The following is a 27,852-nucleotide window of genomic DNA, read 5'->3' on the forward strand; positions in this document are numbered from 1 at the left end:
TAACCAGTTAAAAAATGGCTTATTGAGATATATAGCTAACCATAAAATTCACTCACAGGCATACAATTCAATGATTTGGAGAAAATTCAGAGTTGTGCAACCATCACCACGATCTAAGCTATTTTTTTTCATGTTTATGGTATAGAAACTATTTTAGTTTTCTTTTATAAAGTCACATAGTGATTTGTTAGAATGGTAGAGCAAGTTTCAAGGATGCAAAGGAGATTATTGAAAATGTGTAATAGACATGTGTAGGCAGTTGGTTTACTGAAACAAATGAGAAAGAGGGAGAGTGGTTGGAGGCAGTACAGAACAACGTTAACAGCCACTTCTTAGGGTCAGATTGCTGGAGTTCAGATTCAGGCATCCTTATTTGCTTTAAAGCTGTCTGACCTCAAACAAGTTATCTAAACTCTCTGAGCCTCAGTTTATTCATCTGTAATATACCAGTACCTACTTCATGGGGTTATGAAGTATAAATGGGCTAATATGTATGAGGTACTCAGCATAGTCCTGACCTATGGTAAGTAATCAATAAATGCTAGCTATTTAAGAAAATTTTAAATGTTTATTTAATTGTTTTGAGAGAGAGAGAGAGAGTGACAGAGCAGGAGTGGGGGAGGAGCAGAGAGAGAGAGAGACATAGAATCTGAAGCAGCCTCCAGGCTCTGAGCTGTCAGCACAGAACCTAATGTGGGTCTGGAACCCATGAACCGCGAGATCATGACCTGAGCCAAAGTCGGCTGCTTAACCCACTGAGCCACTCAGGTGCTCCAAATGCTAGCTATTTTTATGATTATCACAGGATGATCACTAAATAGCCTTTCATGAACCAGACACAAAAGACCACATGCTCTATGATTCAATTTATAAGAAATTCTAGGAAAGTCAAAACGATGGAAATAGAAAGACCAGTGGTTGCCAGAGACAGAGACTGTGGGTATGAAATTGACAGCAAAGAGGCACAGGGAACTTTTGGGGGGTGGTGTTATGTAAACACTGGTCATGGAATTACACACTTAAACTTGGTGAATTGTGTGTAAAATAAAGCAGACAAAAAATATCCCAACCTTAAAAAATATAGCTTTCAATTTTCTAGATGAACAGTTTAATTATTACATATTAGAAGCAAGAATGAATTTCTAAACTCAGCCAGCAAATATTTGTTGAGTACCTATTATGTGCAAGGCACTGTTCTAGTGCTGAGGGTACAATACTAAAGTGGGCAGCATCTCTGTCTATCCTCATACAGCTTATAGTTCAAGCACGAATTAGATACACATTATTTGGGACCACAAAAGGGGTCAGTGTGGGATGTTCTGCGGACATAACTGTGACAGGGGAGTGGGAGGTGGGGTAGAGGAGCTCCGAGTTTTATCTGTTCCATGGATTTTTTCTTTTTCAAACATACAACAGAAGGAAACATAGCTTGCCTCTATGTGACATAGTGTTTGGGCACGTGGCATGACAGAGGCCTCTGGGTGACAGGTGATCTTGAGTGACCCAGGGCTGACCTCTGGTCCCATTATCTGTGAGTCCTACCTGGCGACGGAAGCGGGCTGGCTTTGGCCCACGGACCAGGTGGATGCTTCCGCGGGCCAGAGGAGTGGCGTGCCCTTGACCCCATCAACTCGGCACTCCCTTGGCTCCAGGCTAGCAAGAGCCACCCCCTTCACACCCAGGTAGAGCTCACTACGCTGAGCGCACGCCAGGTACCAGCCCAGAACTTGTGCCAAACTACCGAAGTCTCCGCCTGGGAGATGACTAGGCCCACGAAGCGACCCGGCCCACGGGTGACCCCGCCCACATGGGGGCGGAGACTCCTTGCGGGAACCGGGTTAGCGCCTCAGTTCTAGCCGCGTGGGAGGGCGGGACGAGGCCAGCGGGGGGCGGAGCTTGCGGCGAGGCGGGCCGCTTGGCGCGGGCTAGGGAAATGGATGCTCTGCTGGTCCGCGGGCGCCGGGGGCGGGGAAAGCGCTCGCTCGGCTCGGCGCTGGCCCCGCCCGGGACCCGGCGGGAGCCCGGGGCCGCCCCGTTCCTCCCTCACTGGCGCTGGGCTGAGCCCCGAACGGAGAAACCTCGTAGGCTCCGAGCTCCCTATTTAGTTTTTGGGTGGCTGCAGCCTGAGGAGGAACATGGCGCTCGTAGGCAACGGAGCAGAGCTGGAGGCAGACGAGGTACTGGCTGGTGGGGGTGAGGGCACTGTCCCTGGAGTCCGGGAGGGATGAGCGAGGACTGCAGGGACGGCCAGGGTTCCGCCCCTTGGTCCCCAGTCTGGGACCGGCAGCCTCAGGTCCGGAGGAAGGGGCAGGGGTTGCGGGTGGGGGCACCCGGCCTGGGAGGTCTGTCCCCGCGGGAGCGAGGAGGGCGCTCTGAGCGGAGGCGCTGCGGAGTTCTGGGCGCCCGCACCGTGGGGTCGCTGGGATGGAGGACACCACGTCGGGTCGGCAGGGGAGTGGGTGCGAGTGCGCGGGAGCGCGGGACCCGCAGCGCTGCTCTGAGCCTCTTCAGGAGAGCCTGGGCATTTTTGAGCTCTGACCCTGAAGTGCCGACACTAGCTCTCCGGGGTTTGTGGAATCTCACTTCTATGGAAGTTTCCTTGTGGCCGAACAGAAAGGCTTCAGTCGGTGGCAGGAGGAGGACAGGCGGGGGAAGGAGCCCCAGGAGTGTTTGCACGAGCGGACGGGGCACGGGCTGCCGAGGGGCCGGGGGGCTGGAGGACCGGAGCAGCAGCCCAGGAATTGGTGCTTTTTCCGCAGTCCACGGGCTTTCCCCACGCAGGTCCGCCGTGTCGGTGCTGGAGGGGAGAGAGCCGATTCCGGCCTCTTCACTTCTCAACTGAATTTAAATAATTAGCCATTTCCTCTCGCGGCGGGCGCGCGGGGGTCTGGGCACCCTTGGGCGCGCGCTGGACCTGTTGATTTATTGATTGTTCCTTTCAGCACTTGGCAGCTCCCGAGAGGCGCTCCCTCTTGCGCTGGAAGTTGAGGGAGGCAGCAGCACCCACATTTGCTGCTGCTGCTGCTGCCATTTTACCTGACTTGAATTTTACAAGTCGCTGCTGGAGGAGGTTTAGTTTCAAATGATGCAATAGTGGAAGATCTGGAGAAGGCGGGTTAAGATTCCGGTCCATCTCTTTAATGTTGGGAAACTCCTGACAACGAATCGTGTTTTCAGTGTAGCCCTTAAAATAAAAACGAAACAAAAACCAAACCACAGCTCCTTTACACGACTGACCGGCAGGAGGGCAAACCTCAGTCGTTGAGAACCTTCCTTACAGCCTTGCAATGAGGACCCCCAAGACCAGGAAACAATGAGCTAGAATTTGATAAGTTGCATCTCTATATTGTTGAAACTTATAAACTACACATAAAGGGAAATGATGAAATAGCATATTTGTTGCTATTTTCATCCATGACAACCTTTCTTTATTTATAGCTTTAGGCAGTCTTTTTGGTATGACCCGGAGCCTTCTGTTTTTCTTTCCTCCTGTCTTAGTTCTTTTCTATAATCAAGGTAGTAACACTTTCATGGTGCTTTGACCAAACAAACAAGTTTCAAAAAACTTGAAAGTTTTTTTGGCTGTCTGTTGTATGTTAAATTAAGTGTTCGTATATGTAACATGCAAAGCCCTCTGCAGAATGATCTCAGTATGGTGTTCCAGCCTGTCCCCAGCTGGTTCCTTTTGTATTGCCAGTTAGTTGGATCAGCATTATACCTGTATTATAGACGAGGAAACAAGACTGGAGGTAGATAGTAAATATGGAGTGAAATTTTTGAATCCCTAGTCTGCTAGTCTAAAAAGATTTGGTACTCTTAGGGCTATATAATTGTCTAGACCAGAGCATTGTTGGGAGAGAAAAGGGATGCTATTAATAATTAACGCTTGGACAATAGGTGTAAATAGGGACTGTCCTGGGCATATATGAAATACAGAGCCATCCTCGCTATGCCCACTGCCTACAAGATGAACCGAAGGGTTGGGGTACATTAGCTAGGGAGGAGGACTCTAGTTCTGTGGGGGAAGTTAGGTCTCAGAACAGCCGCGAGATTGGCACATTTGTTAATGAATAAAAGCAGAAACGATATTTCTTAATAATTTCTCATTATTTGCTATATCTTTCATTTTTTAAATTCAGTAACTATTAGGTTCCTGTTGCATGTAACGTACTACATTGGTCCTAGGAGATGAGCAAAGTATAAACATTTGTTTTTTGTTCTTGCCAAATTCCCATTTATCCCTTATAGTACACCATTTCTGCTGGTATAAATTTTGCAGACATTTATTGAACATTTGCTCTGTGCTGAAACTTGGTAGGTGCCTTAGAAAGAGAAGACACAGTTTTAGCCCTCTAGGTGTCTGTCTAGGTAGGGAGATAGGACATGTGTATAAGAACTCCAGAATAGAGCTCAAGGTAGGGTACGCAAGCAGGAAGTAGTGCATTGTAGACTGGGTACCCTTGACTTGTAGACAGGCCCTAACATTTCATTGGCCTGAAGCACACTCTACCATGAGTGACCAAGACCTTGCTCTTCAGCCTTACTGGGTGTGTGAAACTAAAATGGCTTATTTCTAAATTTCTAAAAAGCTAGGGAGCTTTTTAAATACTTAATATACACTTGATAGTCTTTGTGGCTATTATTTTATATTCTAGGGAACTAGAAGGAAGCAAAGTGGTATAGTTGGAAAAGTAGTAAGCTAGGAATTAGATGAACTGGTCTCTCTGTCAGTAATTTGCCACTAGCCATGTATTCATTATGTGTGGAGACATCTGCCTGCAGATACAGCAGTGAACCAGACTGATGAGATCTTATCTGTAACTAGTGATTTCATTGAGTAAGTCTCTCATTTTCGTAGGGTTCTTTTAAGTTTCCTCATCTGAAGAAGGTGGGCTGGGTGAGCCCTAAGTGTTCTTCCAGTTCTAGAAATCTGTACTTTTTGAGCAGATGTTCCTTTTTGAGAGAAAGCTAATAAAATGGGAATTCCTTTTCTTGTGGAGTTTCTAAGGACATGATGGTAGTAGCAATCTCTCAAGGTGGTGGCAGATGGAGTGTTTTCTTAGGTAAACTGGTGTTCCTTGTTGTTGTTTTTCTGTTTAGTTGCTAGGAGGATAAATGTGGGAACACAGAAGTTAGGGCTTGCAACCTCAAGGGTGGCAGAAATTGGTTCTGGAGGGAGGCAGAAATATCTTAGATATTACAATGGTTTTGTGGCCTCCGGGGCTTGATCAACAATATCTAATTTCTTAACATTAAAATTTCTTTGGTATTTTTTCTTAGGTATTATGTAAGCAATGCTGACATCAAGTTTATGGCATGATGTGACATCAAGTTGCATGGTTTATGTATGCAGGGTCAACACTATAAACCTATGGCAAATAGATGGATAGGCCTGGAGGACTTTGTATTGGTTACTTGATATTTAAGTCCTCTCTCTCGGTGGCCTCCTCTTACATACAGACCACCCATTGGTTGCCCTGTGGATGTTGCTTATGTTTGTCCCTGAGTGCTTTTGTGAATGGCTTGGTATTTGAAAGTTAAATAGGAACAGGTTATATTTTATTATTTAATCTTATTAAAGTTATTCAGTCCACCTGAATGAATATCTAAGTTAAGAACTATTTTTCTCATGTGAAACAAAAGTTCACTAAAAATAACTTTTTTTAAAGTTTCCATTTTTATTTATTTATTTAAGTAATTTCTACCCCCAGTGTGGAGCTCGAACTCACAACCCGGAGATCAAGAGTCACATGCTCTTCCAGCTGAGCCAGCCAGGCAACCCCCCAAAAAACTTCTTTAAAAAAAATAACTTTTAGGAAGGCACATTTTCAATTATTTTACCTTTGAAAAATAGCAGTTTTGAATGTCTTTTAAAAATTTGGTTGCATTAATATTATGTAGAAATTAGAAATTTGCATGTGTAATTTAATACCTTAAGTGCTACTTAGCAAATATAGTTATAACGTTAAATGTTAATAGTTAAATAAAACATTTTTAATTTAACTTAAAATGTTTGTTTAGTTATTCAGATACTTTATTCAGTATTGAGTAAAAAAGAATAAACTTTATACTTCCTTTTTTAATGTATAAAGCACGTATATATTTCACTATTATTAAAATTTCATGGTGGGTATGGTTAGGAAAAAATGTCTAAAAGGACTCCTGAGGAGGGCAGTATGGAAAAAAAGTTGAGAAACACTGAGTTGGAGACAGAAATGGCTAATATGTGAGGTGCTTTCATGGCGTGCCTTTTTGGCTCAGGATTTTTTAGATCTAATTCTAACTTAGAAAATTTATCTGTTGCAATTTTAGATGAAATTTAGATAAGATTGATTGCTACAGTTTGTTATTTTTAAGAATCAAATTCATTTTTTTTAAGTTTATCTATTATTTTGAGAGCAAGAGAGCAAGAGAAAGCGCACATGCATGCTAGCTGGGGAAGGACAGAGAGAGAGAGAGAGAGAGAGAGAGAGAGAGAGAGAGAGAGATTGATTGAAGCCCAAGCAGGCTATTAGTGTGGAGCCCAATGCAGACCTGAGATCCACAAACTGTGAGATCATGACGTGACTGGAAATCAAGTCAGACGCTTAACGCACTGAACCACCCAGGCGCCCCAAGAATCAGATTCATTCTTTTATTCCCCCAGTGTTCACTGAGCACCTCTCAGGAACTAACAGTCTGTACATGCTGGATAAGATAGCATTATTGCCTTTGAGGAACATACGCTCTTAGCAAAAGACACAGTTGTGCATGTAACTAGTTCTGTCTTTGGATCAAGGCAGGTTTTAGGTAGAAGGGCCATGTAATTTACTGTCCACAGCAGGGCAGTATGAGAGTTCATGGATGCTGGTAGTAATTACCCCAAGACAACGAATGTAACACAGGGATGCCACAGACTTTAAGAAAGAGATAGCATTGGAACTGGGTCTTGAATGGAGAGCAGGCTTGTGCTGGGCAGAGCAAGTGGGACAGGGCGCAGGCTAGGTGGAGGCTGAGACGGGCAGGAATGAGAGCACACCGGGCTTCAGCAGGGCGTGAGGGCGGGAGAGCTAGTGAGGGCTGAGACCACACACGCCAGCTTGGATCATGTGGCACAGCATCTGGAACATCCTGCTTGGTTTGGGTTAAATCTCCTAAAAAATGGGAATCTGGAAGGCTTTTTAGTGAGGCAAGTGTGGTAAGGGTATCTATTTAGGAGGATAAATCTGGTGAAGTTCATGCAGCCAGATTGTGGAGGTGGCAGTAGGAAGGGCAAGAGGCTGTTGCGACAGTTGATGTGGGAGGAGGTAAGGACATAAGTGGAGCAGAGGCCACAGTCTTCAAAAGAAGAGGCCAGATGTGAAGGAGAACGTGGAGGAGGCATTGGCGTGAAGGCCTTTTCCCCAGTTTGAGGGTCAGTGGATGGAGAGAGGTGGGGAGCTGTTTAGTGATAATCCTGGGTGCCTTGTGTGGCTGGGTGGTGGTGCTGTTAACACAGGAGGGGTGGGTGTAGAGAACAGGGGTGGGGGGGACCTCATGTAGAATATGCTCACCTTTGTGGCTCGCTAGACCTTTCCTTTTTTTTTTTTTTAATGTTTATTTACTTAATTTGAGAGAAAGAGAGCATCAGTGGGGGAAGGGCAGAGAGAATAGAGGATCCCGAGCAGACTCTGTGCTGTCAGCACAGAACCTCACCTGGGGCTTGATCTCACCAACAGTGAGATCATGACCTGAGCCAAAATCAAGAGTCAGACAGTGAACCGGCTGAGCCACCCAGGCGCCCCTCACTGTGACTTATTACTGAGGGACTGTTTATATGAGTGCATGAATTTGGGCAGGACTGAAAAAGGGTGTTTATAAATTGGTTCTGAAGGTTAATGGGACGAAAAAGTAGCATCAGTTTACACCATCAGCGTCTACCTCCTCCTCAGGTTAACCAACAGGCAGTTTTCCTGATATGTTCAACCTTGAGTCTCTTGAAATCCCGTCTCTTCTTGGAATGCCACCTTCTCAGTGAAACTTGCCTTCATTTTCTCTTCCTCATCCTTTTATACCTGCTTCCTTCCTTTCCAGTCCAGTGGCACAGGTATGTTCTTTCTGGGCAGGTCTCCGGTCCTTCCAGAGTTAGCTGTTTGCCTTCTTATCTTAGTTTCCTGCCCATAAGTGCTGTTACTAATTATCCATGGTGCGAATCTGATACTGTGAATTCTGTGAGGCTCATGGTTTCCACCTAACCATCTGTTGACATCCTCCCAGGCTCGAGGGATGGGGGACCCAGGGGCCATCTCAGGTGGGTCTCCTGAAGTCACTGTGTGCTCATTTTCCATAAGATGAATACCTAGAGACTGCCCTGGTGCTTGTGAAGCTTCCTGGGGAGAGCTTTCAGTCGGTCCCCAACTGTGTCAGAACTCTCTTCTTCCACTTCTGTGCTTAGTGGGTTTTGGTCCCACTTAGTGGGTACACCCTGGCCAGCTGGCCATATTGGTTGGGTCACCACACCTCCCTAAAGGAACTCCTCAGGTACTGAATGCCTGATGGTTCAGAATGCCATTGTGCAACTTAATGCATGGCAATGAGAGAATGAAATATGGCCATTTGTAGCAAAGTGGATGGACCTCGAGAGTGTCATGCTAAGTGAAATAAGTCAGGTGGAGAAGGCCAGATACCATATGTTTGCACTCATAGGTCTAACAGGAGAACAGGAGAGACCTAATGGAGGACCATGGGGAGGGGAAGGGGGAAAGAGAGTTAGGGAGAGAAAGGGATGCAAAACCTGAGAGACTATTGAGTACTGAAAATGAACTGAGGGCTGAAGAGGGAGGGGGAGGGGAAGGTGGGGTGATGGTCATGGAGGAGGGCACTTGTGGAGAAGAGCCCTGGGTGTTATATGGAAACTAACTTGACAATAAAGTATATATATAAAAAAAAAATAAAGACTGTGGGTGTGTAGTAAAGTGCTTTTCTGCTGAGATCCGTGGAGATGTCCCCGTAGTATTGCTGATATTATGCTGACATATACATAGGGCCTACATATTTTAAACTATTTTAATGAAATAATATGACGTATATGTATTTGTTGGTTCTGGTTGCAACTATTAAATAAGAATTATTCAGTCTAACTTGATGTGTTGAATATTGCACTAGGTGTGGTAGAGGCAAACCCACTCCAGCTCTCAGTTCTGGTCTAGTAGGGAATGGGGGAGGTGTACAGACAAATAGATGTAATACTCTGTGCTGAGACCGTAAAGGAGAATTTCCAGGGTGCTTCGGGGATACAGAAGCACAAAAGGAGGATGGGTAGTCAGGGATGGTCTCCTGGAGGAGACCATTTCTTAGCAAATCTGTATCTTAAAGGATGAATAGGGATTAGCCATGTGGAGAGAGTTGGTAACGAGGAGAATTCTTGAACTGTGTCCCAGGGAGAGGGAACAGCAGGCATAAGGTATAGAGCTGGGGGAGAGTTGGGTGCTCTGGGTGGCAGGGAGTGAGTCTAGAAGGATAAGAAGGGTCGCCCAATTCTTCCATGCCAAATTGTGGGCATTATTGTGTGCATTTAAGGGTTTAAACTAAGGAGAGGTGTGGAGAGACCAGCAATGTAGGTGGCTGTCTCTGGCAGTGCATGGAGGCTGACTGGAGGGAGACAGGACCCCAGGTGGAGAGGCAGGTGCTTTCTGGTGTTTGGTTTTGTTTGTCAATGACTGTTACAGCCCACTGAAGGCCCACTGTATGCAAGGGTAGCTAAGCACTGGGATAACATGGTGGGTAAGATAAGGAGCAGACACTTGGGAATGTGGACCCAAATGCACAACTCGAATTTGGAATAGGGGAGGATCCAGATGGGGTGTAAGCACCCTGGTGCTCCTAGGAAGCAGAGAGGACTGTTCCAGGGCAGTCATCAGGACATCATGCCCCCACCCGCAAGTCAGCTGACTTGGTTTCCTCTGCCCAGGGCAGTTGCCCCCCGGGGCAGAGCAGTATCCAGCTGCCGAAGAAGGCCAGCCTGGGTTCAGATCCTGGCTTCCCATTTGCTGTGTGACCGCGGGCATGTATTTAACCTGTCTGATGCTCTTCGTTTGTAAAGTGAGAAAAACAGTACCTACTTCTAAGAGTGCTGATGAGGCTGAAGTAAGAGTCTACTTTACAAAGCAGTTGGCATAGAACTACTCTGACAATGATTGTTCTCCTTTTCCTTTGGCTTACCTTATGATATTGCTGCCACTGTCTATTACTTAGAGGTTTGATGAAGAATCTGCTTGTTCAGATATAATTTTACCTAATTTTTGCACCCAGTGGAGAAGGAAGCTCGCATCCAAGAAACAGGAAGTGACTGGCCCAAAGTCATTCAACTCACTTAGGCACAGAATTGGTGCTAGAAGCCACGTGCTCTAACTCTACATTCATTGCGCTTTCCACCAGGTCACAAGGTGGCAGACTTAGTCAGAAGGACAAATGTACTCTGCCCCCTTCCTGCCTGTCTTTGTAAATAAAGTTTTATTGGAACACAGCCCTGTCTGGTTGTGTAGGGGTCACCTGTGACTGTTTTCACTAAGCTGCATAGTTGAATAGTTGGGACACAGACTAAATGATCCACATGGCCTGAATATTTATCAATTCTTTATGAAAAAATTTTGTGGATCTTTGTACTAAGTGATTTCAGGGCCTATATGCAGGTTGTTTATAATGTGTTGTAAGCCTATGAATTAAATTTGCTTATTTCCTTAATGCTCTTAGAAGCATCAAAAACTAGGAAAAAATATAAATTTATTTGACACATCCCAAGAAGTGGTACAGTACATGTTCTGGAGTTAGATGGACATGAGTTTGAACCCCCCTTCCTCCATGTGCAACCTTGGATAAATTAAGCTTCAGTTTCATCTGTGAAATGAAAATAATGAAACCTACTTGAGTGGGTTATTGTGGAGATTCAAGTCCTATAAAGTGCTTAGCATATGGGGCACAAATGTTGGCTCTTGGCTCTTTTGTTATTGAGGCTGGACCTCATTTCCCCAACCGTGTAAAAAACTGGCCTGTGAAGGTTGGTCCATCCATGCTCTGGTGCAGCCCCTATCTAGCAGTTGGATTCCTTCAGGATAGATGCAGGTACCTCTCAGGCTAATCCCGGGACTCAGTTCTGCAAGTTAACAGTCCTCAACCTTTCCATCCCTGAGGAGAGGGGGAAGCCACTTACCACAAAAGAGAGTGGTAACCAGAGGCTCAAAGCAGAACAGTGCGGAGGTTTGTCAGAAGGCATTTGGCACTATCAGTCATATTTTGGAAATGGCATTTCCCCATCGACACATAAATGGTATGTATGGTAACCTTTGGTTTTTCCAGACATTATGCCATGACTGGTCAATGTCATGACATTGTTACAGTCTTTTCGTGTAGCGCCTAGATGTTAACAGGAGACTATGACCTGTATAAGGTCTGTTTGTGTTCAGTCACTTAGTGTAAGAGGTGAAAAGGTAAAGGAGGTGACAGTGTGTGTGCACTCCTGGTGTGCAGGGGGCTCTAGGGTTCTTGCTTAACCCCAAAGCAATGTGCCATGATTGCTCTTCCTAAAGTTCAAGTCCAACTTAAAATCTATTCATACCTTCTCATTGTCTTTGAGGTATTATTTTAAATGTTTGTTTATTTTTGAGATACAGAGAGAGAGAGAGAGAGAGAGAGAGAGAGAGAGAGAGTCCAAGTACAAGTATGAGAAGGGCAGAGAGAGAGGCAGACACAGAATCTGAAGCAGGCTCCAGGCTCTGCACTGTCAGCACAAAGCCTGACGCGGGGCTTGAACTCACAAACTGTAAGATCATGACCTGAGTTGAAGTTGGAGGCTTAACCAGCTGAGCCATGCAAGCGTCCCCTGCCATTGAGGTATTATGCAAACACCTTAGCATTACATATAAGGCCTTCCTAGAATATAGCTCCTTGGTTCTCACACTTTAGGGTGCATTGATCACCAGGTTAGGGGAGTGGGTGACTTTTTGAGATGCACATTCCTGGGCTCCCTTGCCATGAGCCATTCCTATTCAGTAGGTCTGGGGTGGCTCCCAGACGTTTGCATTCTTAACAGGACTACTGTCAGCCATGCTCAAGTGCTTGTAGTTCCCCTTCCATGCCCCAGCTCCCAGAAGCTCAGTCCTTTCTCACTTCCCAGCTTTGGATGTGCCATTTCCTCACCTGGCCAGTTCTGCTTCATCATTTAAGACTTGTGCACACCTCTTCTCCAGCCTTTCTAGATATTCCCTCCTTCCCTCCTGTGGAGGTGCTTAATAACTATGCAGCATTCCTGGCTGCCTGGAGGGAGAGATAATCCTTTTTTGGCATACATGCCCTGACACCTGGCACGGATGGGATGCAGGCTCTCTGTTGTTCCAAGAGGAAAGGGTGGTCCTTCTTCCCAGTAGAGAGCAGAAGAGGAATTCCCTTTAGGGGTTTCTAACAATGAGATATTTTTATCTTCTCAACCGGGAAGGAGAATTTGCCTCCACCGTCTATTAGCCTTATTTCAGGACATTTGAAAAGCAACACAGCTTTATTGAGGGGTGTAAATACATACCATAAAATGGAGTCCTTTTTAAGTGTACAATTCAGTGATTGTTAGGATGTTTATAGAATTGTGCATAGATCACTACAATCCAGTTTTTTGAAATTGAGGTATAATTGGTGTAAAACCTTAGATTTGTTTTAGGTGTACAACATAATGATCTGATATTTGTATATATTGTAAAATGATCACACAGTGAGCCTAGGTCACATCTGTCACCATACATAGTTACATTGTTTTTCTTGTAATGAGAACTTTTAAGATCCATTCTCTTAGAAGCTTTCAAATATGCAATACGTTATTATTAGCCATAGTCACCATTCTATACCTCACATCCCCAGGACTTCTTTATTTTTTAACTGGAAGTTTGCACCTTTTGACTGCCCCCATCATCCATTTTGCCCACCCACCACTGCAATCCAATTTCAGAACATTTCCACACCCCATAAAGATTCCTTGTACCCATTTGCTCTCACCTCAGTGCACTTTTAACACTTAAAATAATTGAAATATTTAAAATTGCTAGGAGAAAACAAAATTTCCCAGGCAGAAATGAAAATGGGATACCATTATATATGATAGGGATGATGCACAAGTGTTAGGCATCAAAAAACAGGACTGGAGAGAGCAGGACACATGTGGGTCAGCGCTTGACTTGGCTTTCACACTGTTGACGTCATCAGAAGGGAGGTTCGAAGGCTGCCTGCATTAGTCCTGCCCACATGGATGATTTGTCCCATTTGCAGGAAAGCAGATGTGGAGCGTATATGGATAAAGGTTTCTCCTGATTTTCTAGTTCATTTCCTAAAGCAGATTTTTATCCAATATGTTTAGCTTTTTATCCAATATGTTTAGTTCTTGCTGGAGGAATAAACAAGCAATTGCATTTCTGAGCCATTTAGCAATAGAATAAAAGGGACTCTCACCATACCCGAAGTCTCAAGTGGGATGAAGAGTCAAATGAATTTAGTCTCTTTTTAGGCATCCCTGAAATTTCAGATTTGTTGTGTCTCTTCTTAGGAGGGCACGTGACAGAAACAGGAGAAAAAACATGGCTGGGCTTGCAGTTAGCAGACATGGGTTGGGTTCTGTCACTTGCTGGCAGAGTGACTATGGGCACATTACTTAATCCGATTCTCTGTGAGCTTCAGTCTCTTATCAGTAAAATGGGACTCTAATGCCCATCCTAGAGGCCTCACGTGCAGCCCTGGCACCTCACCCAGTGCCTGTCATACTATAAATACTTAGTTGCAGCCATTAATTTGAATAGCAACTATGTATAGATTTCATTTTTTATTTGCGCATTCAGATGGCTAGAACTTTATAGAGCAGAAAAGAACCATGGTAAGATGGTATCACATACAGCAGCTAGCCATATCGAACACCTTGGTTGTAAGTATTCATTTGCTGATATTAGTTTGATGATTTAGTTTTGGGAGGGAAAGTTTTGTTTTTATTTTAAAATTCAAACAGCCATAAATGTCCTTACAGAGAACTGGCCTAAGCAGGGAACCAAGAGCGAGGCGCTTGGAGCCATAGTTTCCTCACTCCTGCAGTGGGGCTGAGCGAAATAACATTTATAGTCTGGGTGGGGTAGGTGGGAGGTGGTCACAAAATGGGGATGAATGTAATTTATTCATACCCTTAATGGTTTTAGAAGCTTGAGGTGTTCACATTTCTTTTTTTAATGTTTTTTACGGTTTCATTTATTTTTGAGAGACAGAGCATGAATGGGGGAGGGGCAGAGAGAGAGGGAGACACAGAATCTGAAGCAGGCTCCAGACTCTGAGCTGTCATGACAGAGCATGACGTGGGGCTCGAACTCACGAACTGTGAGGTCATGACCTGAGCCAAAATCACGTGCTTAACCAACTGACCACTCAGGTGCCCCGAGGTGTTTGTAAGGAAGCAGGTCTGAAACTGACTCCATGAGACAGTAGAAGGGCACACACACATTGCCCAAGGCAGAAGGGACCACCCTTGTAACACCCAATCAAGAAAGGCCAGCCAACATCTTTAACATTTCTAAGGGCAGGCCTAAAGATGGAGGCTAAGACTAGTCACGCCCTACGTGAGGGTCCTTGGCCCACTCTGTGATTGGTCAATACTCTAAATGTTGTGATTGGGTCCCGCCAAAAGTAACAAATACTCTAGGCAATGTGAATGGTTAAACCTGCTGTCAATAATACTGTATAATAATGATTGGATCACTGTACCTATGTCACAATTTCCTGTAACTCCCCTTCCCAAACTCATAAAAGGCCCTGCCCTGCCATGTTGGGGGCTCACTCCACGTGGATCCAGTGTGTTGTTGAAGTCTGGGAGCCCGAGTTTAGGTTGGCCGGGCCTAAATTCGTAATAAAGCCCTTTGCTTTTGCATGCATGATTCGGCCTCCCTGGCGGTCTCTGGTTTTTGGGGGCGATATTAAAATCTGGGCATAACAGCGTTCACTTTTCTAACAGTTTGCTTATTTAGTAATAATAGCATATATGTGTATGTGGTATTTCTCCCAGCTTTTCCAAATAGAAAACATTGACATTCATGGAATTCTTTTTCATCAAAGAATAATAAATTCTTTTTTCATAAATAGTTGAGATGAGTTTACGAAGATATGAGGCTCCACAAATCAAAAGGTGTCTAAAAATAGGGGCACCTGGGTGGCTGAGTTGGTTAAGTCAGACTTTGACTCCGGTCATGATCTCACAGTTTGTGAGTTCAAGTCCTACATTGGGCTCCCCCACCTCAGCATGGAGCCTGCTTTGGATCCTGATTTGGATCCTCTTGTCCCCTCTCTGTCCCTCCCTGACTTGTGTCCTCTCTGAAAAAAAAAGAAACATTATAAAAACATTATAGATGACATTTATTTTTTTTAATTAACTTTTTTTTTACATTTTATTTATTTTTGAGAGACAGAGAGAGACAAAGCATGAATAGGGGAGGAGGGGCAGAAAGAGAAAGAAACACAGAATCTGAAGCAGGCTTCAGGCTCTGAGCTAGAGGTCAGCACAGAGCCTGATGTGGGGCTCGAACCCATGAACCGTGAGATCATGACCTGAGCCGAAGTGGGTTGCTCAACCGACTGAGCCACCCAGGCACCCCTACAGTTGGCATTTAAAAAAGTAAAGCTATTAGCTAAGAAAGAATCATTTTCTTCTTCTTCTTAAGCCTTATTGTTTTTACCTCCTTTTGTAGTTTGTGGAGGAGGAGGTTACATTTGGATTTAGCTAAGAGTCGGAACTTCAGGTCTGTTTATCTGGGGAAGCAGGTTTTACAGGACAGTAGATAAGGCTTCCCTCAGGACATGTGACATGCTTGAATGAACTTCTGTCTCTTTATTGATGACCACAAAGCATTCCATTTCAGTTGTGGCAATTTGGTGACAATTGTCCCATCTATAATTATTTTAAGAGCAAAGACAAGGCTTGGGGAAACAAATTAAAACAGCATTGGTCAACCAAAACTGCCCTCCCTGTACCTCACCCATGATTCTTCATCTCTCTTCCCCTCAGTTTTCTGTTCTTTTACTCCCACATTTCCTCATCATCTAGTCCTGTCGAAACTAGCTCCCGAACATGGCTCCTTACAGCAGCCTGGCCAGTTTTCTCCATCCACACATGGGCTTCTCATGCCCTCACCTCTCGGAGAGCATCCTAACTAGTCTCCTGGCTCCCTCTGCCTTCTGCTGTCTGCTCCTCTCTGCAGCCCACATGCTCGTTCACAAACATTAGTACATGTTACTCCCTTGCTTAAAACTTCAAGGTTTCTGTAACATTTGGAATAAAATGCATGCTCCTTCTTGTGGTCTCTGTGGTCTGCCTTTTGCTTTCCTCCTCCAGCCCACCTGCTGTTCTCCCGGTGGTCCCTCTGTGGTAGCCATCCTAGCTTCTAGCAGGTGTCCTGAGCACGCCCTATGCCTTCCCACCATCGAGCTCTTGCATGTTTCCCGTCCTGGCAGACTTCAACCAGGTCTTCACATGACCAGCTCCTTCTGAACTTTCCGTCCTCACTTTAAAGATCAGGTTCCAAGTGGGGCTTTCCTGAGGTTCTGTCTTCAAAGCACCCTTTCTCTTTTCTCTTATGCATCCTGTTTATTTCCTCTTTGGTATGATCACAGTCGGTATTATCTTGTTTATTTTTTCTCTGTCATCTGTCATCTGTCTTACTCCATCAGGTTTCAGGGCAGGAAGCAGAAACTGCCGTAGGTCATTTAAGTAAGATGAGTCTAAGAAGGGAAGTAGGTGTTTACAAAATGCACTGAGGGGCTAAAGGAGCAGCTGGAGGCTGAGCCTCCAAGGAGTGACCCTCAGTCCCATCCAGACCGACTGCCTTGGGGAGGTGCTCCTATTCCCTGACTGGTTCTAGAGCCAAATGTTCAAGGGACTTTGCAGTAGCTGTCATGTAGGGATCAAGAAGCAGAAGAGAGAAGCTTCTATTACCCCTGCTTTTTTATGCACGGAAAGTGGGTACTGGATGCTGGCCAGAGCTCTGATTTGAAATGACCTCAGCTTCATCACTCTTGTTTGACTGCAGAAAAGGCCAGAAAGGGGCAGGAAAATGGCCTTAGCCTTCTGGATCTTATACAGGGGAATCTTAATGGGTGTAGCTTAATTTTCACCCAGAGTTGGCTCACTTCCTCTACAGTAAATCTTCAAGGCTCGCAGGAACTCCCGTCTCTGTGAATTATACTGAAGTTCTTCAAATGTCAGCTCCGACCCGAGCAAAACTCTATTATGATCAATTTCTTCTGTTATTTCTAGCTGCTTCTCAGCTTCTTAATTTTGGCATTTTTTTGTTTTCAGGTTGGCTGCCTATTTTTGCCCTTTTCGGTATAAGATAGCTCTTTCAATTAAAAAGAAATGATTTAAAGAGACTTAGTTTTAGAGTGTAGAGGTCTGTTATTGGGATATAAATGCTGACAGTCTTTTCGGTTCCCCTCCAAGTGTTTAGAGCAATGAGTAAACGGCTAAGAGTTGGTAATGAAATAGCTTCGGGTGGCAGCAAATGAGGCAGACCTTTAATATGCTCGTTTCAATAAAGTCCGTTTTGTAATGTACATTGGTGTGTAAGTCACTGGCTACATACCTCATTCTTGTTAGGAGAATCAGAACAATAATTGAATCTTATTGCCAAAATTTAGATGTGCCTTAATCTTGTAAAATTTCTTGGAAAAACAGAATTCTCATAATAAGCAAGTTCTAGGTTAGGTAGAATATGGTCAGAGGAGGTAAAGAGTGAGAAACTTAAAAGCTGCCCAGGCCAAACTTGGCACAATTTAAGCAGGAAAATAATTAAGGACAGTAATGTGTGTAGGCATTTTATTTTTGCTGTATTTTATTTTTGTTTATTTTTAAAGCGTGTTTAAAAAAATTTTTTTTTAATGTTTTATTTATTTTTGATACAGAGAGAGACAGAGCATAGAGGGGGAGGGGCAGAGAGGAGACACAGAACTGGAAGCAGTCTCCAGGCTTTGAGCTGTCAGCACAGAGCCTAACGCGGGGCTCGAACCCACGAACGTGATATCTGACCTGAGCCGAAGTCGGAGGCTTAACCGACTGAGCCACCCAGGCGCCCCTATTTTTGTTTATTTTTAATTTATTTGTTTATTCTTGAGAGGTAGAGAGAGGGAGAGAGGGAGAGAGAGAGAGAGAGAGAGAGAGAGAGAGAGAGGGAGGGAGGGAGGGAGGGAGAGAGAGAGAGAGGGAGAGAGTAGGGGAAGGCCAGAGAGAGAGAAAGAGAGAGAATCCCAAGCAGGCTTCACATTGTCAGTTTGGAACCTGATGCAGTGCTTGATGAACCGTGTGATCATGTCCTGAGCCGAAATCAAGAATCAGATGCTTAACCGGCTAAGCTGCCCAGGTGCCTCTGTGTATAGGCATTTTAAATAATAGGACTCCTTGAGCCCATATTGATGATAACTAGCTAGATAAATGGAGATATGGGAGGACATTCACCGTCATCAGAAGGAGGGAGTGCTGGAGTTGGAGAATCAGTGTTTAGCTATCCTCAGTAAACATGGGGCCAGGCAGCTCCAATGTGCTGAATCTAGGGGCCAGTTTGGATGGGGGGCATACTTACATGGTCTTACACTGTCTCTCCACAAGCTCCGTATTAATTGCAAGGCTGCAATAATAACCGTGCAGTGGAGAAATCAGACAACACCTTGGGCAGATGTTCCAAGTTGCTACCACTAGTGGGGGCAGATGAATGTGTGTGCCTCTAGATATACATGACCTGACAGGACACAGTGTCCCTTCCGAAGTAGCCTAACCTGGATCTAGCTAACTGTGAGGAGACGGCAGAAAAACTTGAAATAAGGAGGGTTCTGTTTACAAACAAAGGAGAGGAGTGCTGTGTTTTTCAAACATGTCAGTGGCATAAAAGACAACAAAAGGCTGTGAAAATGTTCTAGATTAAAGGAGGTGCACACGTGACAGCTAGATAGATCTGTACGGTAGGGGAAAAGTGCCAAACAGGAAAACTGTTAGGTCAGTTGGCAAAATTGGAATATGGACAGTGGTTTCAGGTAGTTAAATTTATTGAAGTGGAGACTGTACAGTGGTTTTGTAAGAGACTATCCTTGTTTTTAGGAAATACACACTAAAGTATTTACAGCAAAGGGGCCACAGTATATGTAATTTACTCTCATATGGTTCAGAGAAGAAATAGTGGCTCGGTAGCTAGGTAGGAAAGTTGGACAAGGGATGTGGGAGGGAGAGGGGAGAGCAGATTCTAAAGCAAATGGGGCAAAGTGTTAATAATAGATGAATCTGAATAAAGGGCACACAGGTGTTCTCTTTACCATTCTTATTCTGGTAACTTCTTTAAGTTTAAAATTATTTCTCAATAAAGACTTCTTAAAAAAAGTTTTCTAGGGGCCCACAGGGCTGTTTACTTATCCTGGGGCATGGAAGCATGTTGGTTATGAAACAGATTTAGCTGAAATATCATGTTACTTTACTGTGCAGGAGTTTTTTTTCTAGGAATGTTGAATCTGCCTATCTCAAAGTAATGCTTTAACCTTTTTAAAATATTGTTTTAATTGTTCATTTTTCTACATTATACAAATAATAAAAGCATTCTTGTTATAAAAGATCTAAATGATGCAGAAATTAAAATGTGACTTTCCATTTACCATTCCCTCCACTCCCTTTCTCAGAGGAAATCAGCATTAAGAGTTTTTATAAATATATATATACCCTATAGCTTTCCCAGGATTAGGTTTTTTAGTCAGTATTTCTTAGAGATATTTCCATGGTTGGTTTTATTCTTTATATAATAACTGAAGAGAATTGTGTAATGTAATGGTACTGTAATTTATTTAACTATTTCTGTATAAAAGATCATATAGGTAGTGTCTAATTTTTTCCCAATATCATATGTTCCATAACCGATGGATTTTGTGCATGTGTATGAACATTGTAATAGCATAGATTCCTACAAGTAGTATTCTATGTCCATGTATATGCGTTTAAGTTTTAAAATAGATACTGTAGGAGCGCCTGGGTGGCTCAGTTGGTTAAGCGTCTAACTTCGGCTCAGGTCATGATCTCATAGTTTTGTGGGTTCGAGCTCTGCACTGGGCTCTGGAGCCTGCTTCGGATTCTGTGTTTCCCTCTCTTTCTGTCACTCCCGCTCTCATGCTTTGTCTCTCAAAAATAAATAAATATTAAAAAAAAATAAAATAGATACTGTAAGGCTGACTCTAAATGACTCTGACTGTAGCAACGGTATATGTTTGTCAAGTGTGGATATTATCAATCTTGTACATTCTTGTCAATCATATGGACAAACTACTACCACTTTTTAGGTGCATAATTTCAAGTTTATTGGCTATTGGATTTCTCTTCACTGAACAGTAGTTTCACACCCTGTATTGAGGGTTTTGGTTGTTTGTCTTTTTTTTATTGACCTGTAAGAGAGTTGTTTATGTATTATGGATAATACTTTTTTGTCTGGTAAAGGTGTCTTAAATGTTTTCTCCGAGCCATGTACTTGTCTTAGAAGTTCAAAAATTTTATATAGCCAAATCTTTTACTTTTTTCTTTATGATTTCTGGGTGGTTTTTTTTGTCTTAGAAAGATTGTCCTTGTTTCAATATTATAGAAAAAAACTTCTTCATCTTGTGTGTGTGTGTGGTGTGTGTGTGTGTACTTAATCTATATGGAAATTTGTATATGAATTTAATTTAATTTTTGTCCTAAGAGATAACCAATTTCCTTAACATCACTTATTGTATAATTCTTTCTTCAGTTGAAAACTTTAACTGAATCATAAATTCTATATATGTATATTTGTGTGTGCATATATATGTATATATATATTCCTGTGCCAATTCCACAGCTTTAATTTGGCAAGGAAAATTCTGTTTTCCTTTCAGATAACTTCGAAACTACTTGTAAGATACTGGGCATGATGGATAGGAGCTCAGGCGATGGAGTCAGATAGGCCTGTGTGTAAACCACTTATTAGCTCTGGGGTGATAATTATACTTCTTTTAGAGAAACACTGTCTGGTTTATCTGAGACAATATATTAAATTGCAAAGCATAGCACTTGGTGTATAAACATGCTGAATATTTTATGTATTCTCATAGTGACATTTGATGTGTTCAGTAACCGTAGTATCACTTATCAGAACAACCTTTACTTTGACCTAAGAAACTAGTGTGTATACACACACACACACAGGTGAACAAAATCTCTATCTACGGGGATGCTTGAAGTGTAATCACACGCATTTGTGCATCCCTGGACCACTTGTTTGTTTCTTTATTCTTTGAAGTAGTAGTTTTGGCACAGTTGCCGTGTGTATGCGTTGTGCCTGGCTGGTACTGGGGACATGGCCCACGGAACCTGCGGCCCGGAGGGAACTCAGGCACACAACAGATGACCACGTACCTAGGTTTGCAAGTGAGATACGTGGTGTGAAGAGAAGTTGTATCTCCGTAGCTCTGGTTCAGTTTGATGAGGGTCATTTTGTCAAATAGCTCAGTTTGTTGAATTTGCAAAGTTTGTTTCTCAGAAGCAGTTTTAAAGGTTTAAATGACAGTGAGTAAAATCACAGATTCTGAAGTTGAACTTTGTGGGTTCAGATCCCCGTTCCATCAGTTGGATGCTTTGTGACCCCGAGCAAGTTGTTTCGCCTCTCTGTGTCCCAGTTTCATCATCTGTAAAGTGGAGATCACCCTAAGCCACTTCCCAGGGCTGTTAAGAACAAATGAGTTAATGATGTAAAAGCATTTAGAGCAGTGCCTGGTGCAATGAAGAGTCCTGCAGAACTGACACCGTTATTGTAACAGCCTTATCTCAGCATCCGCATTTCAACACTTCATATGGAAATTTTTTATACTGGCTCGTTCCCCAAACCTTTTAAGAACCAACTTTATGGAAGTATCATTTGCATGCACTAAATGCATCCATACTAAATGTACAGGTTAAATTTCATAATTGTGTACACCCATTTAACCACCACTCTAATTGAGGTCTTGAACATTTGCATCACCCCGAAGTGCTTCTGCTCCCTGGTGCCCCTTTGCAGTTATTTCAGATCCTTTTTAATGTATTAGTTTTACCAGATTTTTAGTATTTCTCTTTTACATGTTTAGAATTTTAAATTTGTAAAAACCTTTTTTTTTGATGTATAATGTATATTACATTCAAGATGCATTTAAATGATCTATACTAATTCCTTCTGGCAGCCTCTCCTTTCTGCTAGTTTTGAGTAAGTTTCCATATTTAATTGCTTCTTGTTAGAAACCAAAAATGTCAACATTTCATTTATGATGGGATTGATTCAGTTATTGTCTTAACAGTGTAAAGTTTATTTCTCGACATGATACAAATGTGTAGGTAGGCATTTAGCTTATTGCTGAAAATTTCTTGCTGTTGAGGGGGAAATATTGGCGGGAGTGAAAGAGAATTTAGTCTTGAGAGAGATGGGTATAGTGGAGTCTTAGCCTTATCTCCCTTAGAAAGCCCCGAGAGGACAGAGTAACAGTTTCAGCATCTCCACTTTGCTCATGAGGGCAGATACTTGGAGAGGGAGGGTGCTGAGTGGTCCAGAATTTGGTCACATATAACTTTTCCCTGCAGTAATAACAACAAAAGCAATAATTTAATGAGAACTGGCCTTAACGAGTAGTTACAGACATGATACCAAGCTAAACTTTACATACAGCTTATGTAATTCTTTCAACCCCCTGTTTGGTATTATTGCTATTTTCATTTTACAATGATGAATATGAATCTTAGCGAACCTAAGTAGCTCCCCTATGGCCACACATAGTTAATAAGTGATGGACTCTACAGCCCATATTCTTAGCATTATTTTCCTCTTCAATTTAAAGCTTAAGGCTGTGGATTTTGGTAAGTTATCCCTACTTTTTAATAGATTTTTCACATCCGTTTCTTACTCTATCCTCAAAACATCCAGTGAGACAGCTAAGGGAATCTGAGGTTTTATCCAATTGTGTGAATATAGCAAACTTTTTTTCTGTAAAAGGCCAGATAGTATTTTCAGCTTTGTAGATCATTTGGTTTCACTTGCAACTACTCAGCTATGAAGTTGTGACAGGAAAGCAGCCATAGACAATATGTAAATGATTGAGTGTGGTAGTGTTCCAGTAAAACTCTCTTTACAAAAATAGGCAGCAGGCTGGATTTGGTGCATGGGTGTGCTGTGGTGGCCTGATCTGTTTGGGGACACCAGGATATGTCAGCCAGCGGGAGGTTGAACCAGGATTCTTCATGCCAAGGGTTGTGCTGCCCAACTGCCCTGGCTGCAGCGAACTGTGCCTCTCACCAGCGCCTTTAGGAGATACAAGCCCCAGTAGTAGTAGTGGTTGTAACTATTGTTTTGTATTCAATCTTTGTTCTACATGCTTTCACTGCATCATTTAATTCATGGACAACACAGTGAGGTGGGAAACTGAGGCACAAAGAAGGACAATAGCTTGCCCAAGATCCCAAAGCTGGTGTGTGGAGAAAGTGGGATTTGAACCTCTTGAACTCAAGTCCTCCTTCCTCATCTCTCACAAATCTTGGGTTTTTCTCAGTTTAAGATCTCCTTTGAAGCCTTACTCATCAAGAACTGCCTCGTCTGAGTACTTATCTTAAGTGACAAGATTCTGTAGTCTATTTTTAAGGCATTTACTTAAAAAATTTTAAACCCCTTTTTTATTATTTATTTATTTATTTTTCCTGTTTTTTGTTTATTTTTGAGAGACAGAGACAGATAGCGTGAGCAGGGGAGGGTCAGAGACAGAGTGAGACACAGAATCCCAAGCAGGCTCCAGGCTCTATGCTATCTGTCGGCACAGAGTCCGACGTGGGGCTCAAACCCACAAACCGCGAGATCATGACCTGAGCCAAAGCCGGACACCTAACCGACTGAGCCACCCTGGCGCCCAGAAACCCCTTTTTTAATGTTGGTTTATTTTTGAGAGAGAGAGAGCATGAGTGGGGAAGAGGCAGAGAAGGAGGGAGACACAGAACCCGAAGCAGGCTCCAGGCTCTCAGCTGTCAGCACAGAGCCCTATGTGGGGCTCGAACTCATGAGTCATGAGATTGTGGCCTGAGCTGAAGTTGTACACTTAACCAACTGAGCCACCTCAGCGCCCCTTAAGGCATTTACTTTGGAGCAGAGCTACAAAGGGATTCCTAACTCTGCCATAACTGGGAAATTTGGGGGTCCAGCAAGATGATGTAAGTGGTTTCATGTTGCTCTTCCTTAGGCTGCCCTGGAGAATTTTCAGCTGTAGAAACACTTTAATGATAGAAAAAAATTGTTTATTATTGTCTGCTGTGTCAACACTGTGCTAGTAAATACATGATCTCAGTTAAACCTCACAACAGTTCTATAGGATATTATAACAGTTGTACAGATGGAGAAACTGAGGCTCAACTATGAGATATAGGGTACATTAATTAAATCTCTTAGTCTTAGTTTCCTAATTTGGATATAGTAATAGTCTTATTTCATAGGGTTGTTGTGAAGATTAAATGAGCTAATACACATCAAGGATTTAGATCAGTGCTTGGCACTCAGTGGTGTTACCTCTTATTATGAGAACATACTAGTAGTAACAGTAGAAGTGAAATGCTCACTTTTTATGATCGTCTGTGAATTAGAAATAACCATCCAAGAGTCCAATATCGTGCCTGGATGTTAGTAAATGGAATTTACAATTATTTATTCATAGGAGGAAGCTATAGCTTTTGTGTCCCTTTTAATTTTTTTAAGTTCTTTTTTAATGTCTTTTATTTTGAGAGAGAGCGAGAGAGAGTGAGTGAGCGAGCGCGGGGGAAGGTCAGAGAGGCAGGGAGACACAGAATCTGAAGCAGGCTCCAGCCTCTGAGCGGTCAGCACAGAGCCCGACGCAGGGCTCGAACCCACAGACTGTGAGATCATGATCTGAGCTGAAGTCAGATGCTTAACCAACTGAGCCACCCAGGCGCCCCTGTGCCCCTTTTAATTATAAAGTACCTCTACTAGTGATGGCCTCAAAATTAAACAGTTTAAAATGTTAAAACTCAGCCATTTGTTTCTGTTTATTGCTGTTTGTTTTGTATAAAATTATTCCTTTGCAAAAATGGTATGTCCTAAATAGTATTCTGTTTACAGTAGATTAGGTGGGGTTGACACCGGAGGACTGGAGTGCTTGACATGTTAAGGCATTGACGAGGTTCATCGTACAGCCATAAAAATAGTAGCGGAGTAGACTATGTACAGGTGAGGAAAATAACTTGCTCATTTATGTTAAATAAATTTAATAATATAAGCTGTAAAAACATGTTTTGCATATATACTCTTAATTACATACATACCTCACTGTGCACATATTACAGTAATTATGTCCCCACTCCTCTATGAGAGTCTATCCAAAGCCATGTGTACTCTGTTATATAATGGTAATTTACAGGATTTGTTCAATGTTTATTTTGACTATATACAATTTTCCTCTTGAATAATCACCTTACAGTTTTAAACCCTGTCTTAGCTGCAAGTCAGCTCCATATTTCTAGTAAAATGTGGACAGAGAACTTCTTTTTCCCCTTCGTAAAGTTAACATTTTTTTCTTTTCTTCCTTTCTTTTTCTTTGGTAACACCCTTATCCATGTGTTGGAAAACTAAATCAATGCTGTCCAGTTCAGTTGTTGTTTGTGAGAGTGACATCTGGTGGTTTCTTTTTAATACTCATGGTTTCTCTGTGCTTGGCCGGAAGTTCTTAGGAATTCCAGAGAGTCATTGTGTGAGCTGCTTTGCTTGATACTTAACACACTAACTAGCTATTGAATTAGTGCCACTGATTGGGCTCAAACTTTGAAAAGCTTGGCATTCCTTTTAGATGCGGTCTCTCTGAATGCCAGCCTTCCATGAGGGATTTTATTTTAGCATGGATAATGGACGAACAGCTGTCTTATTGGGGAGGATTTCTGTTTTATTCAGAGAATCTCTATGATTTTGAGTAAGGGATGTTATCTGTGCCATCATCTCTACCTTACTCAGGAGGAAGCTGGAACCCTGAGAGGTTGGGTATATTGCCCAAAGTCACATGTGTTGGCCAAGGTCACTCTGCTCCCCAGTGAGCTCTGTGCCCTTAAATTATGTTTATCGTGTTGGGTAATATACTGAATTACTGAAGTAAGAAGGATCTGGGCATCAAAGGAGAGGAGGTGAAGGCATTTTAAGGTGGAAGAAGTAAAGGCAGTTAACATTTTTGAGCACCTATTCGCTATAGATATTACCACATACAATTTTTTTTGCCTCTCTTTCAAAAGAGGGTGCAGAATCTTTAGTGTGAAAGAGTTATTGAGGAAACCCAGTGTGGGGTCCCAGTCAATGAATCTGCTGATTCATTCCATATCTAAGAATTTAGTACCCTATGGCATTGTGTTTATTGATTCTGTGTTGAGTAGGACCTGTTACTTGCATTATCTCACTAGCATCCTTGCAACGGTTCTGGGCAGGTGTTTGGAGTCCCCATTCTACAGCTGGGGATGTGGAAGGATTGAAAAAGTGAAGACAGGTCCAAATGTAACTTCCTGGCCTAAATGTGTGTTTTCCACCTCATTGTGGTGGAAGTGTGCTAACGTCACTCACTGACATGTAAGAACTGTTAAGTAAAAATATACTTGGGCGTCTGGGTGACTCAGTCGTTTGAGCATCTGGCTTCGGCTCAGGTCATGATCTCATGGTTCGTGGGTTCGAGCCCCGTGTCAGGCTCTGTGCTGACAGCTAGGTGGGAGCCTGGAGCCTGTCTTCGGATTCTGTGCCTCCCTTTCCCTCTGACCACCCCCACCCCCCCACCCCCCACCCGTGCTGTCTCTCTCTCTCTCTCAAAAATAAATAAAACATTTAAAAAAATTTAAAAAAGTAAAAAATGTGCTCAATTTATTTTTGTCTTCCAAGTAATCCTTCCTATTGAACTGTTACTCTATATCCCAATTTTCACGATCTGATCTGTGATTTTTGGTAAATGTGAAACTTAAAAAGGACAGAACTTGTGGGGTGATATCAGAGGACTTTTCTGGCATAAGAGGAATGGAGAGCCATATTGGTTAACCATATTAGCGGTCCTCAGTGTGTGAGATTATTTTCAGTCTCAAGTGATGAATGTGTAAAAGAAAAAACTTTAAGACACAAATTTTTTTCTTCTGGCACATGATTTACTGCTTGTATTATTAAAAAAATTTAGGCATTCTTGAGTGGCGCTGCTTGGGCCCGCAGCCAGCTGCTGGTGCAGGGGTTGAAGAGAACGGCAAGTGGGTTCGGCGTTTCCCGACAGGGTCTCAGCAACGATGAGTGCTGCCAGGCAGTCCCATCCGCACGGGGTGAAGCGGTCAGCCTCCCCAGACGACGATCTTGGATCTAGCAATTGGGAAGCAGCAGACTTAGGCAATGAGGAAAGAAAACAAAAGTTCTTAAGACTTAGATGGGCGCAGAAAAGAAAGAACATACTGGTCGTCTTGTTATAGGAGATCACAAATCAACATCTCACTTCCGAACAGGGGAAGAAGACAAGAAAATTAATGAAGAACGGGAGTCTCAGTATCAGCAAAGTATGGACAGTAAATTATCAGGAAGATATCGACGACATTGTGGACTTGGCTTCAGTGAGGTAGAAGATCATGGTGGAGAAGGTGATGTGGCTGGAGATGATGATGATGATGATGATTCACCTGATCCTGAAAGTGCAGATGACTCTGAAAGTGATTCAGAGTCAGAGAAAGAAGAATCTGCTGAAGAACTCCAAGCTACTGAGCACTCTGATGAAGTGGAGGATCCCAAAAACAAAAAAGATGCAAAAAGCAACTATAAAATGATGTTTGTT

At 43.0% G+C, this 27,852-nt stretch overlaps 1 protein-coding gene and 1 pseudogene across 3 annotated transcripts in view; both read left to right on the top strand.

Moving 5' to 3' along the window:
• The first annotated feature begins 1,993 nt into the window (after positions 1-1,993).
• Positions 1,994-27,852, top strand: part of TTC39B (tetratricopeptide repeat domain 39B) — a 122,256-nt gene continuing 96,397 nt past the window's right edge. For 2 of the 3 annotated variants that reach the window (XM_029920120.1, XM_029920123.1), the window contains exon 1: positions 1,994-2,177. In XM_029920120.1, the coding sequence (XP_029775980.1) occupies positions 2,136-2,177 (42 nt within the window). In that variant the 5' untranslated portion in view covers positions 1,994-2,135. Of the gene's footprint in view, positions 2,178-25,142; positions 25,251-27,852 lie in introns of all 3 variants that reach the window. The other variant, XM_029920121.1, reaches the window with a different exon arrangement.
• LOC115276222 overlaps positions 27,241-27,852 on the top strand; it is a 1,076-nt pseudogene continuing 464 nt past the window's right edge.

This window comes from Suricata suricatta, chromosome 13 (assembly GCF_006229205.1).
Source record: "Suricata suricatta isolate VVHF042 chromosome 13, meerkat_22Aug2017_6uvM2_HiC, whole genome shotgun sequence".
Lineage (NCBI taxonomy): Eukaryota > Metazoa > Chordata > Mammalia > Carnivora > Herpestidae > Suricata > Suricata suricatta.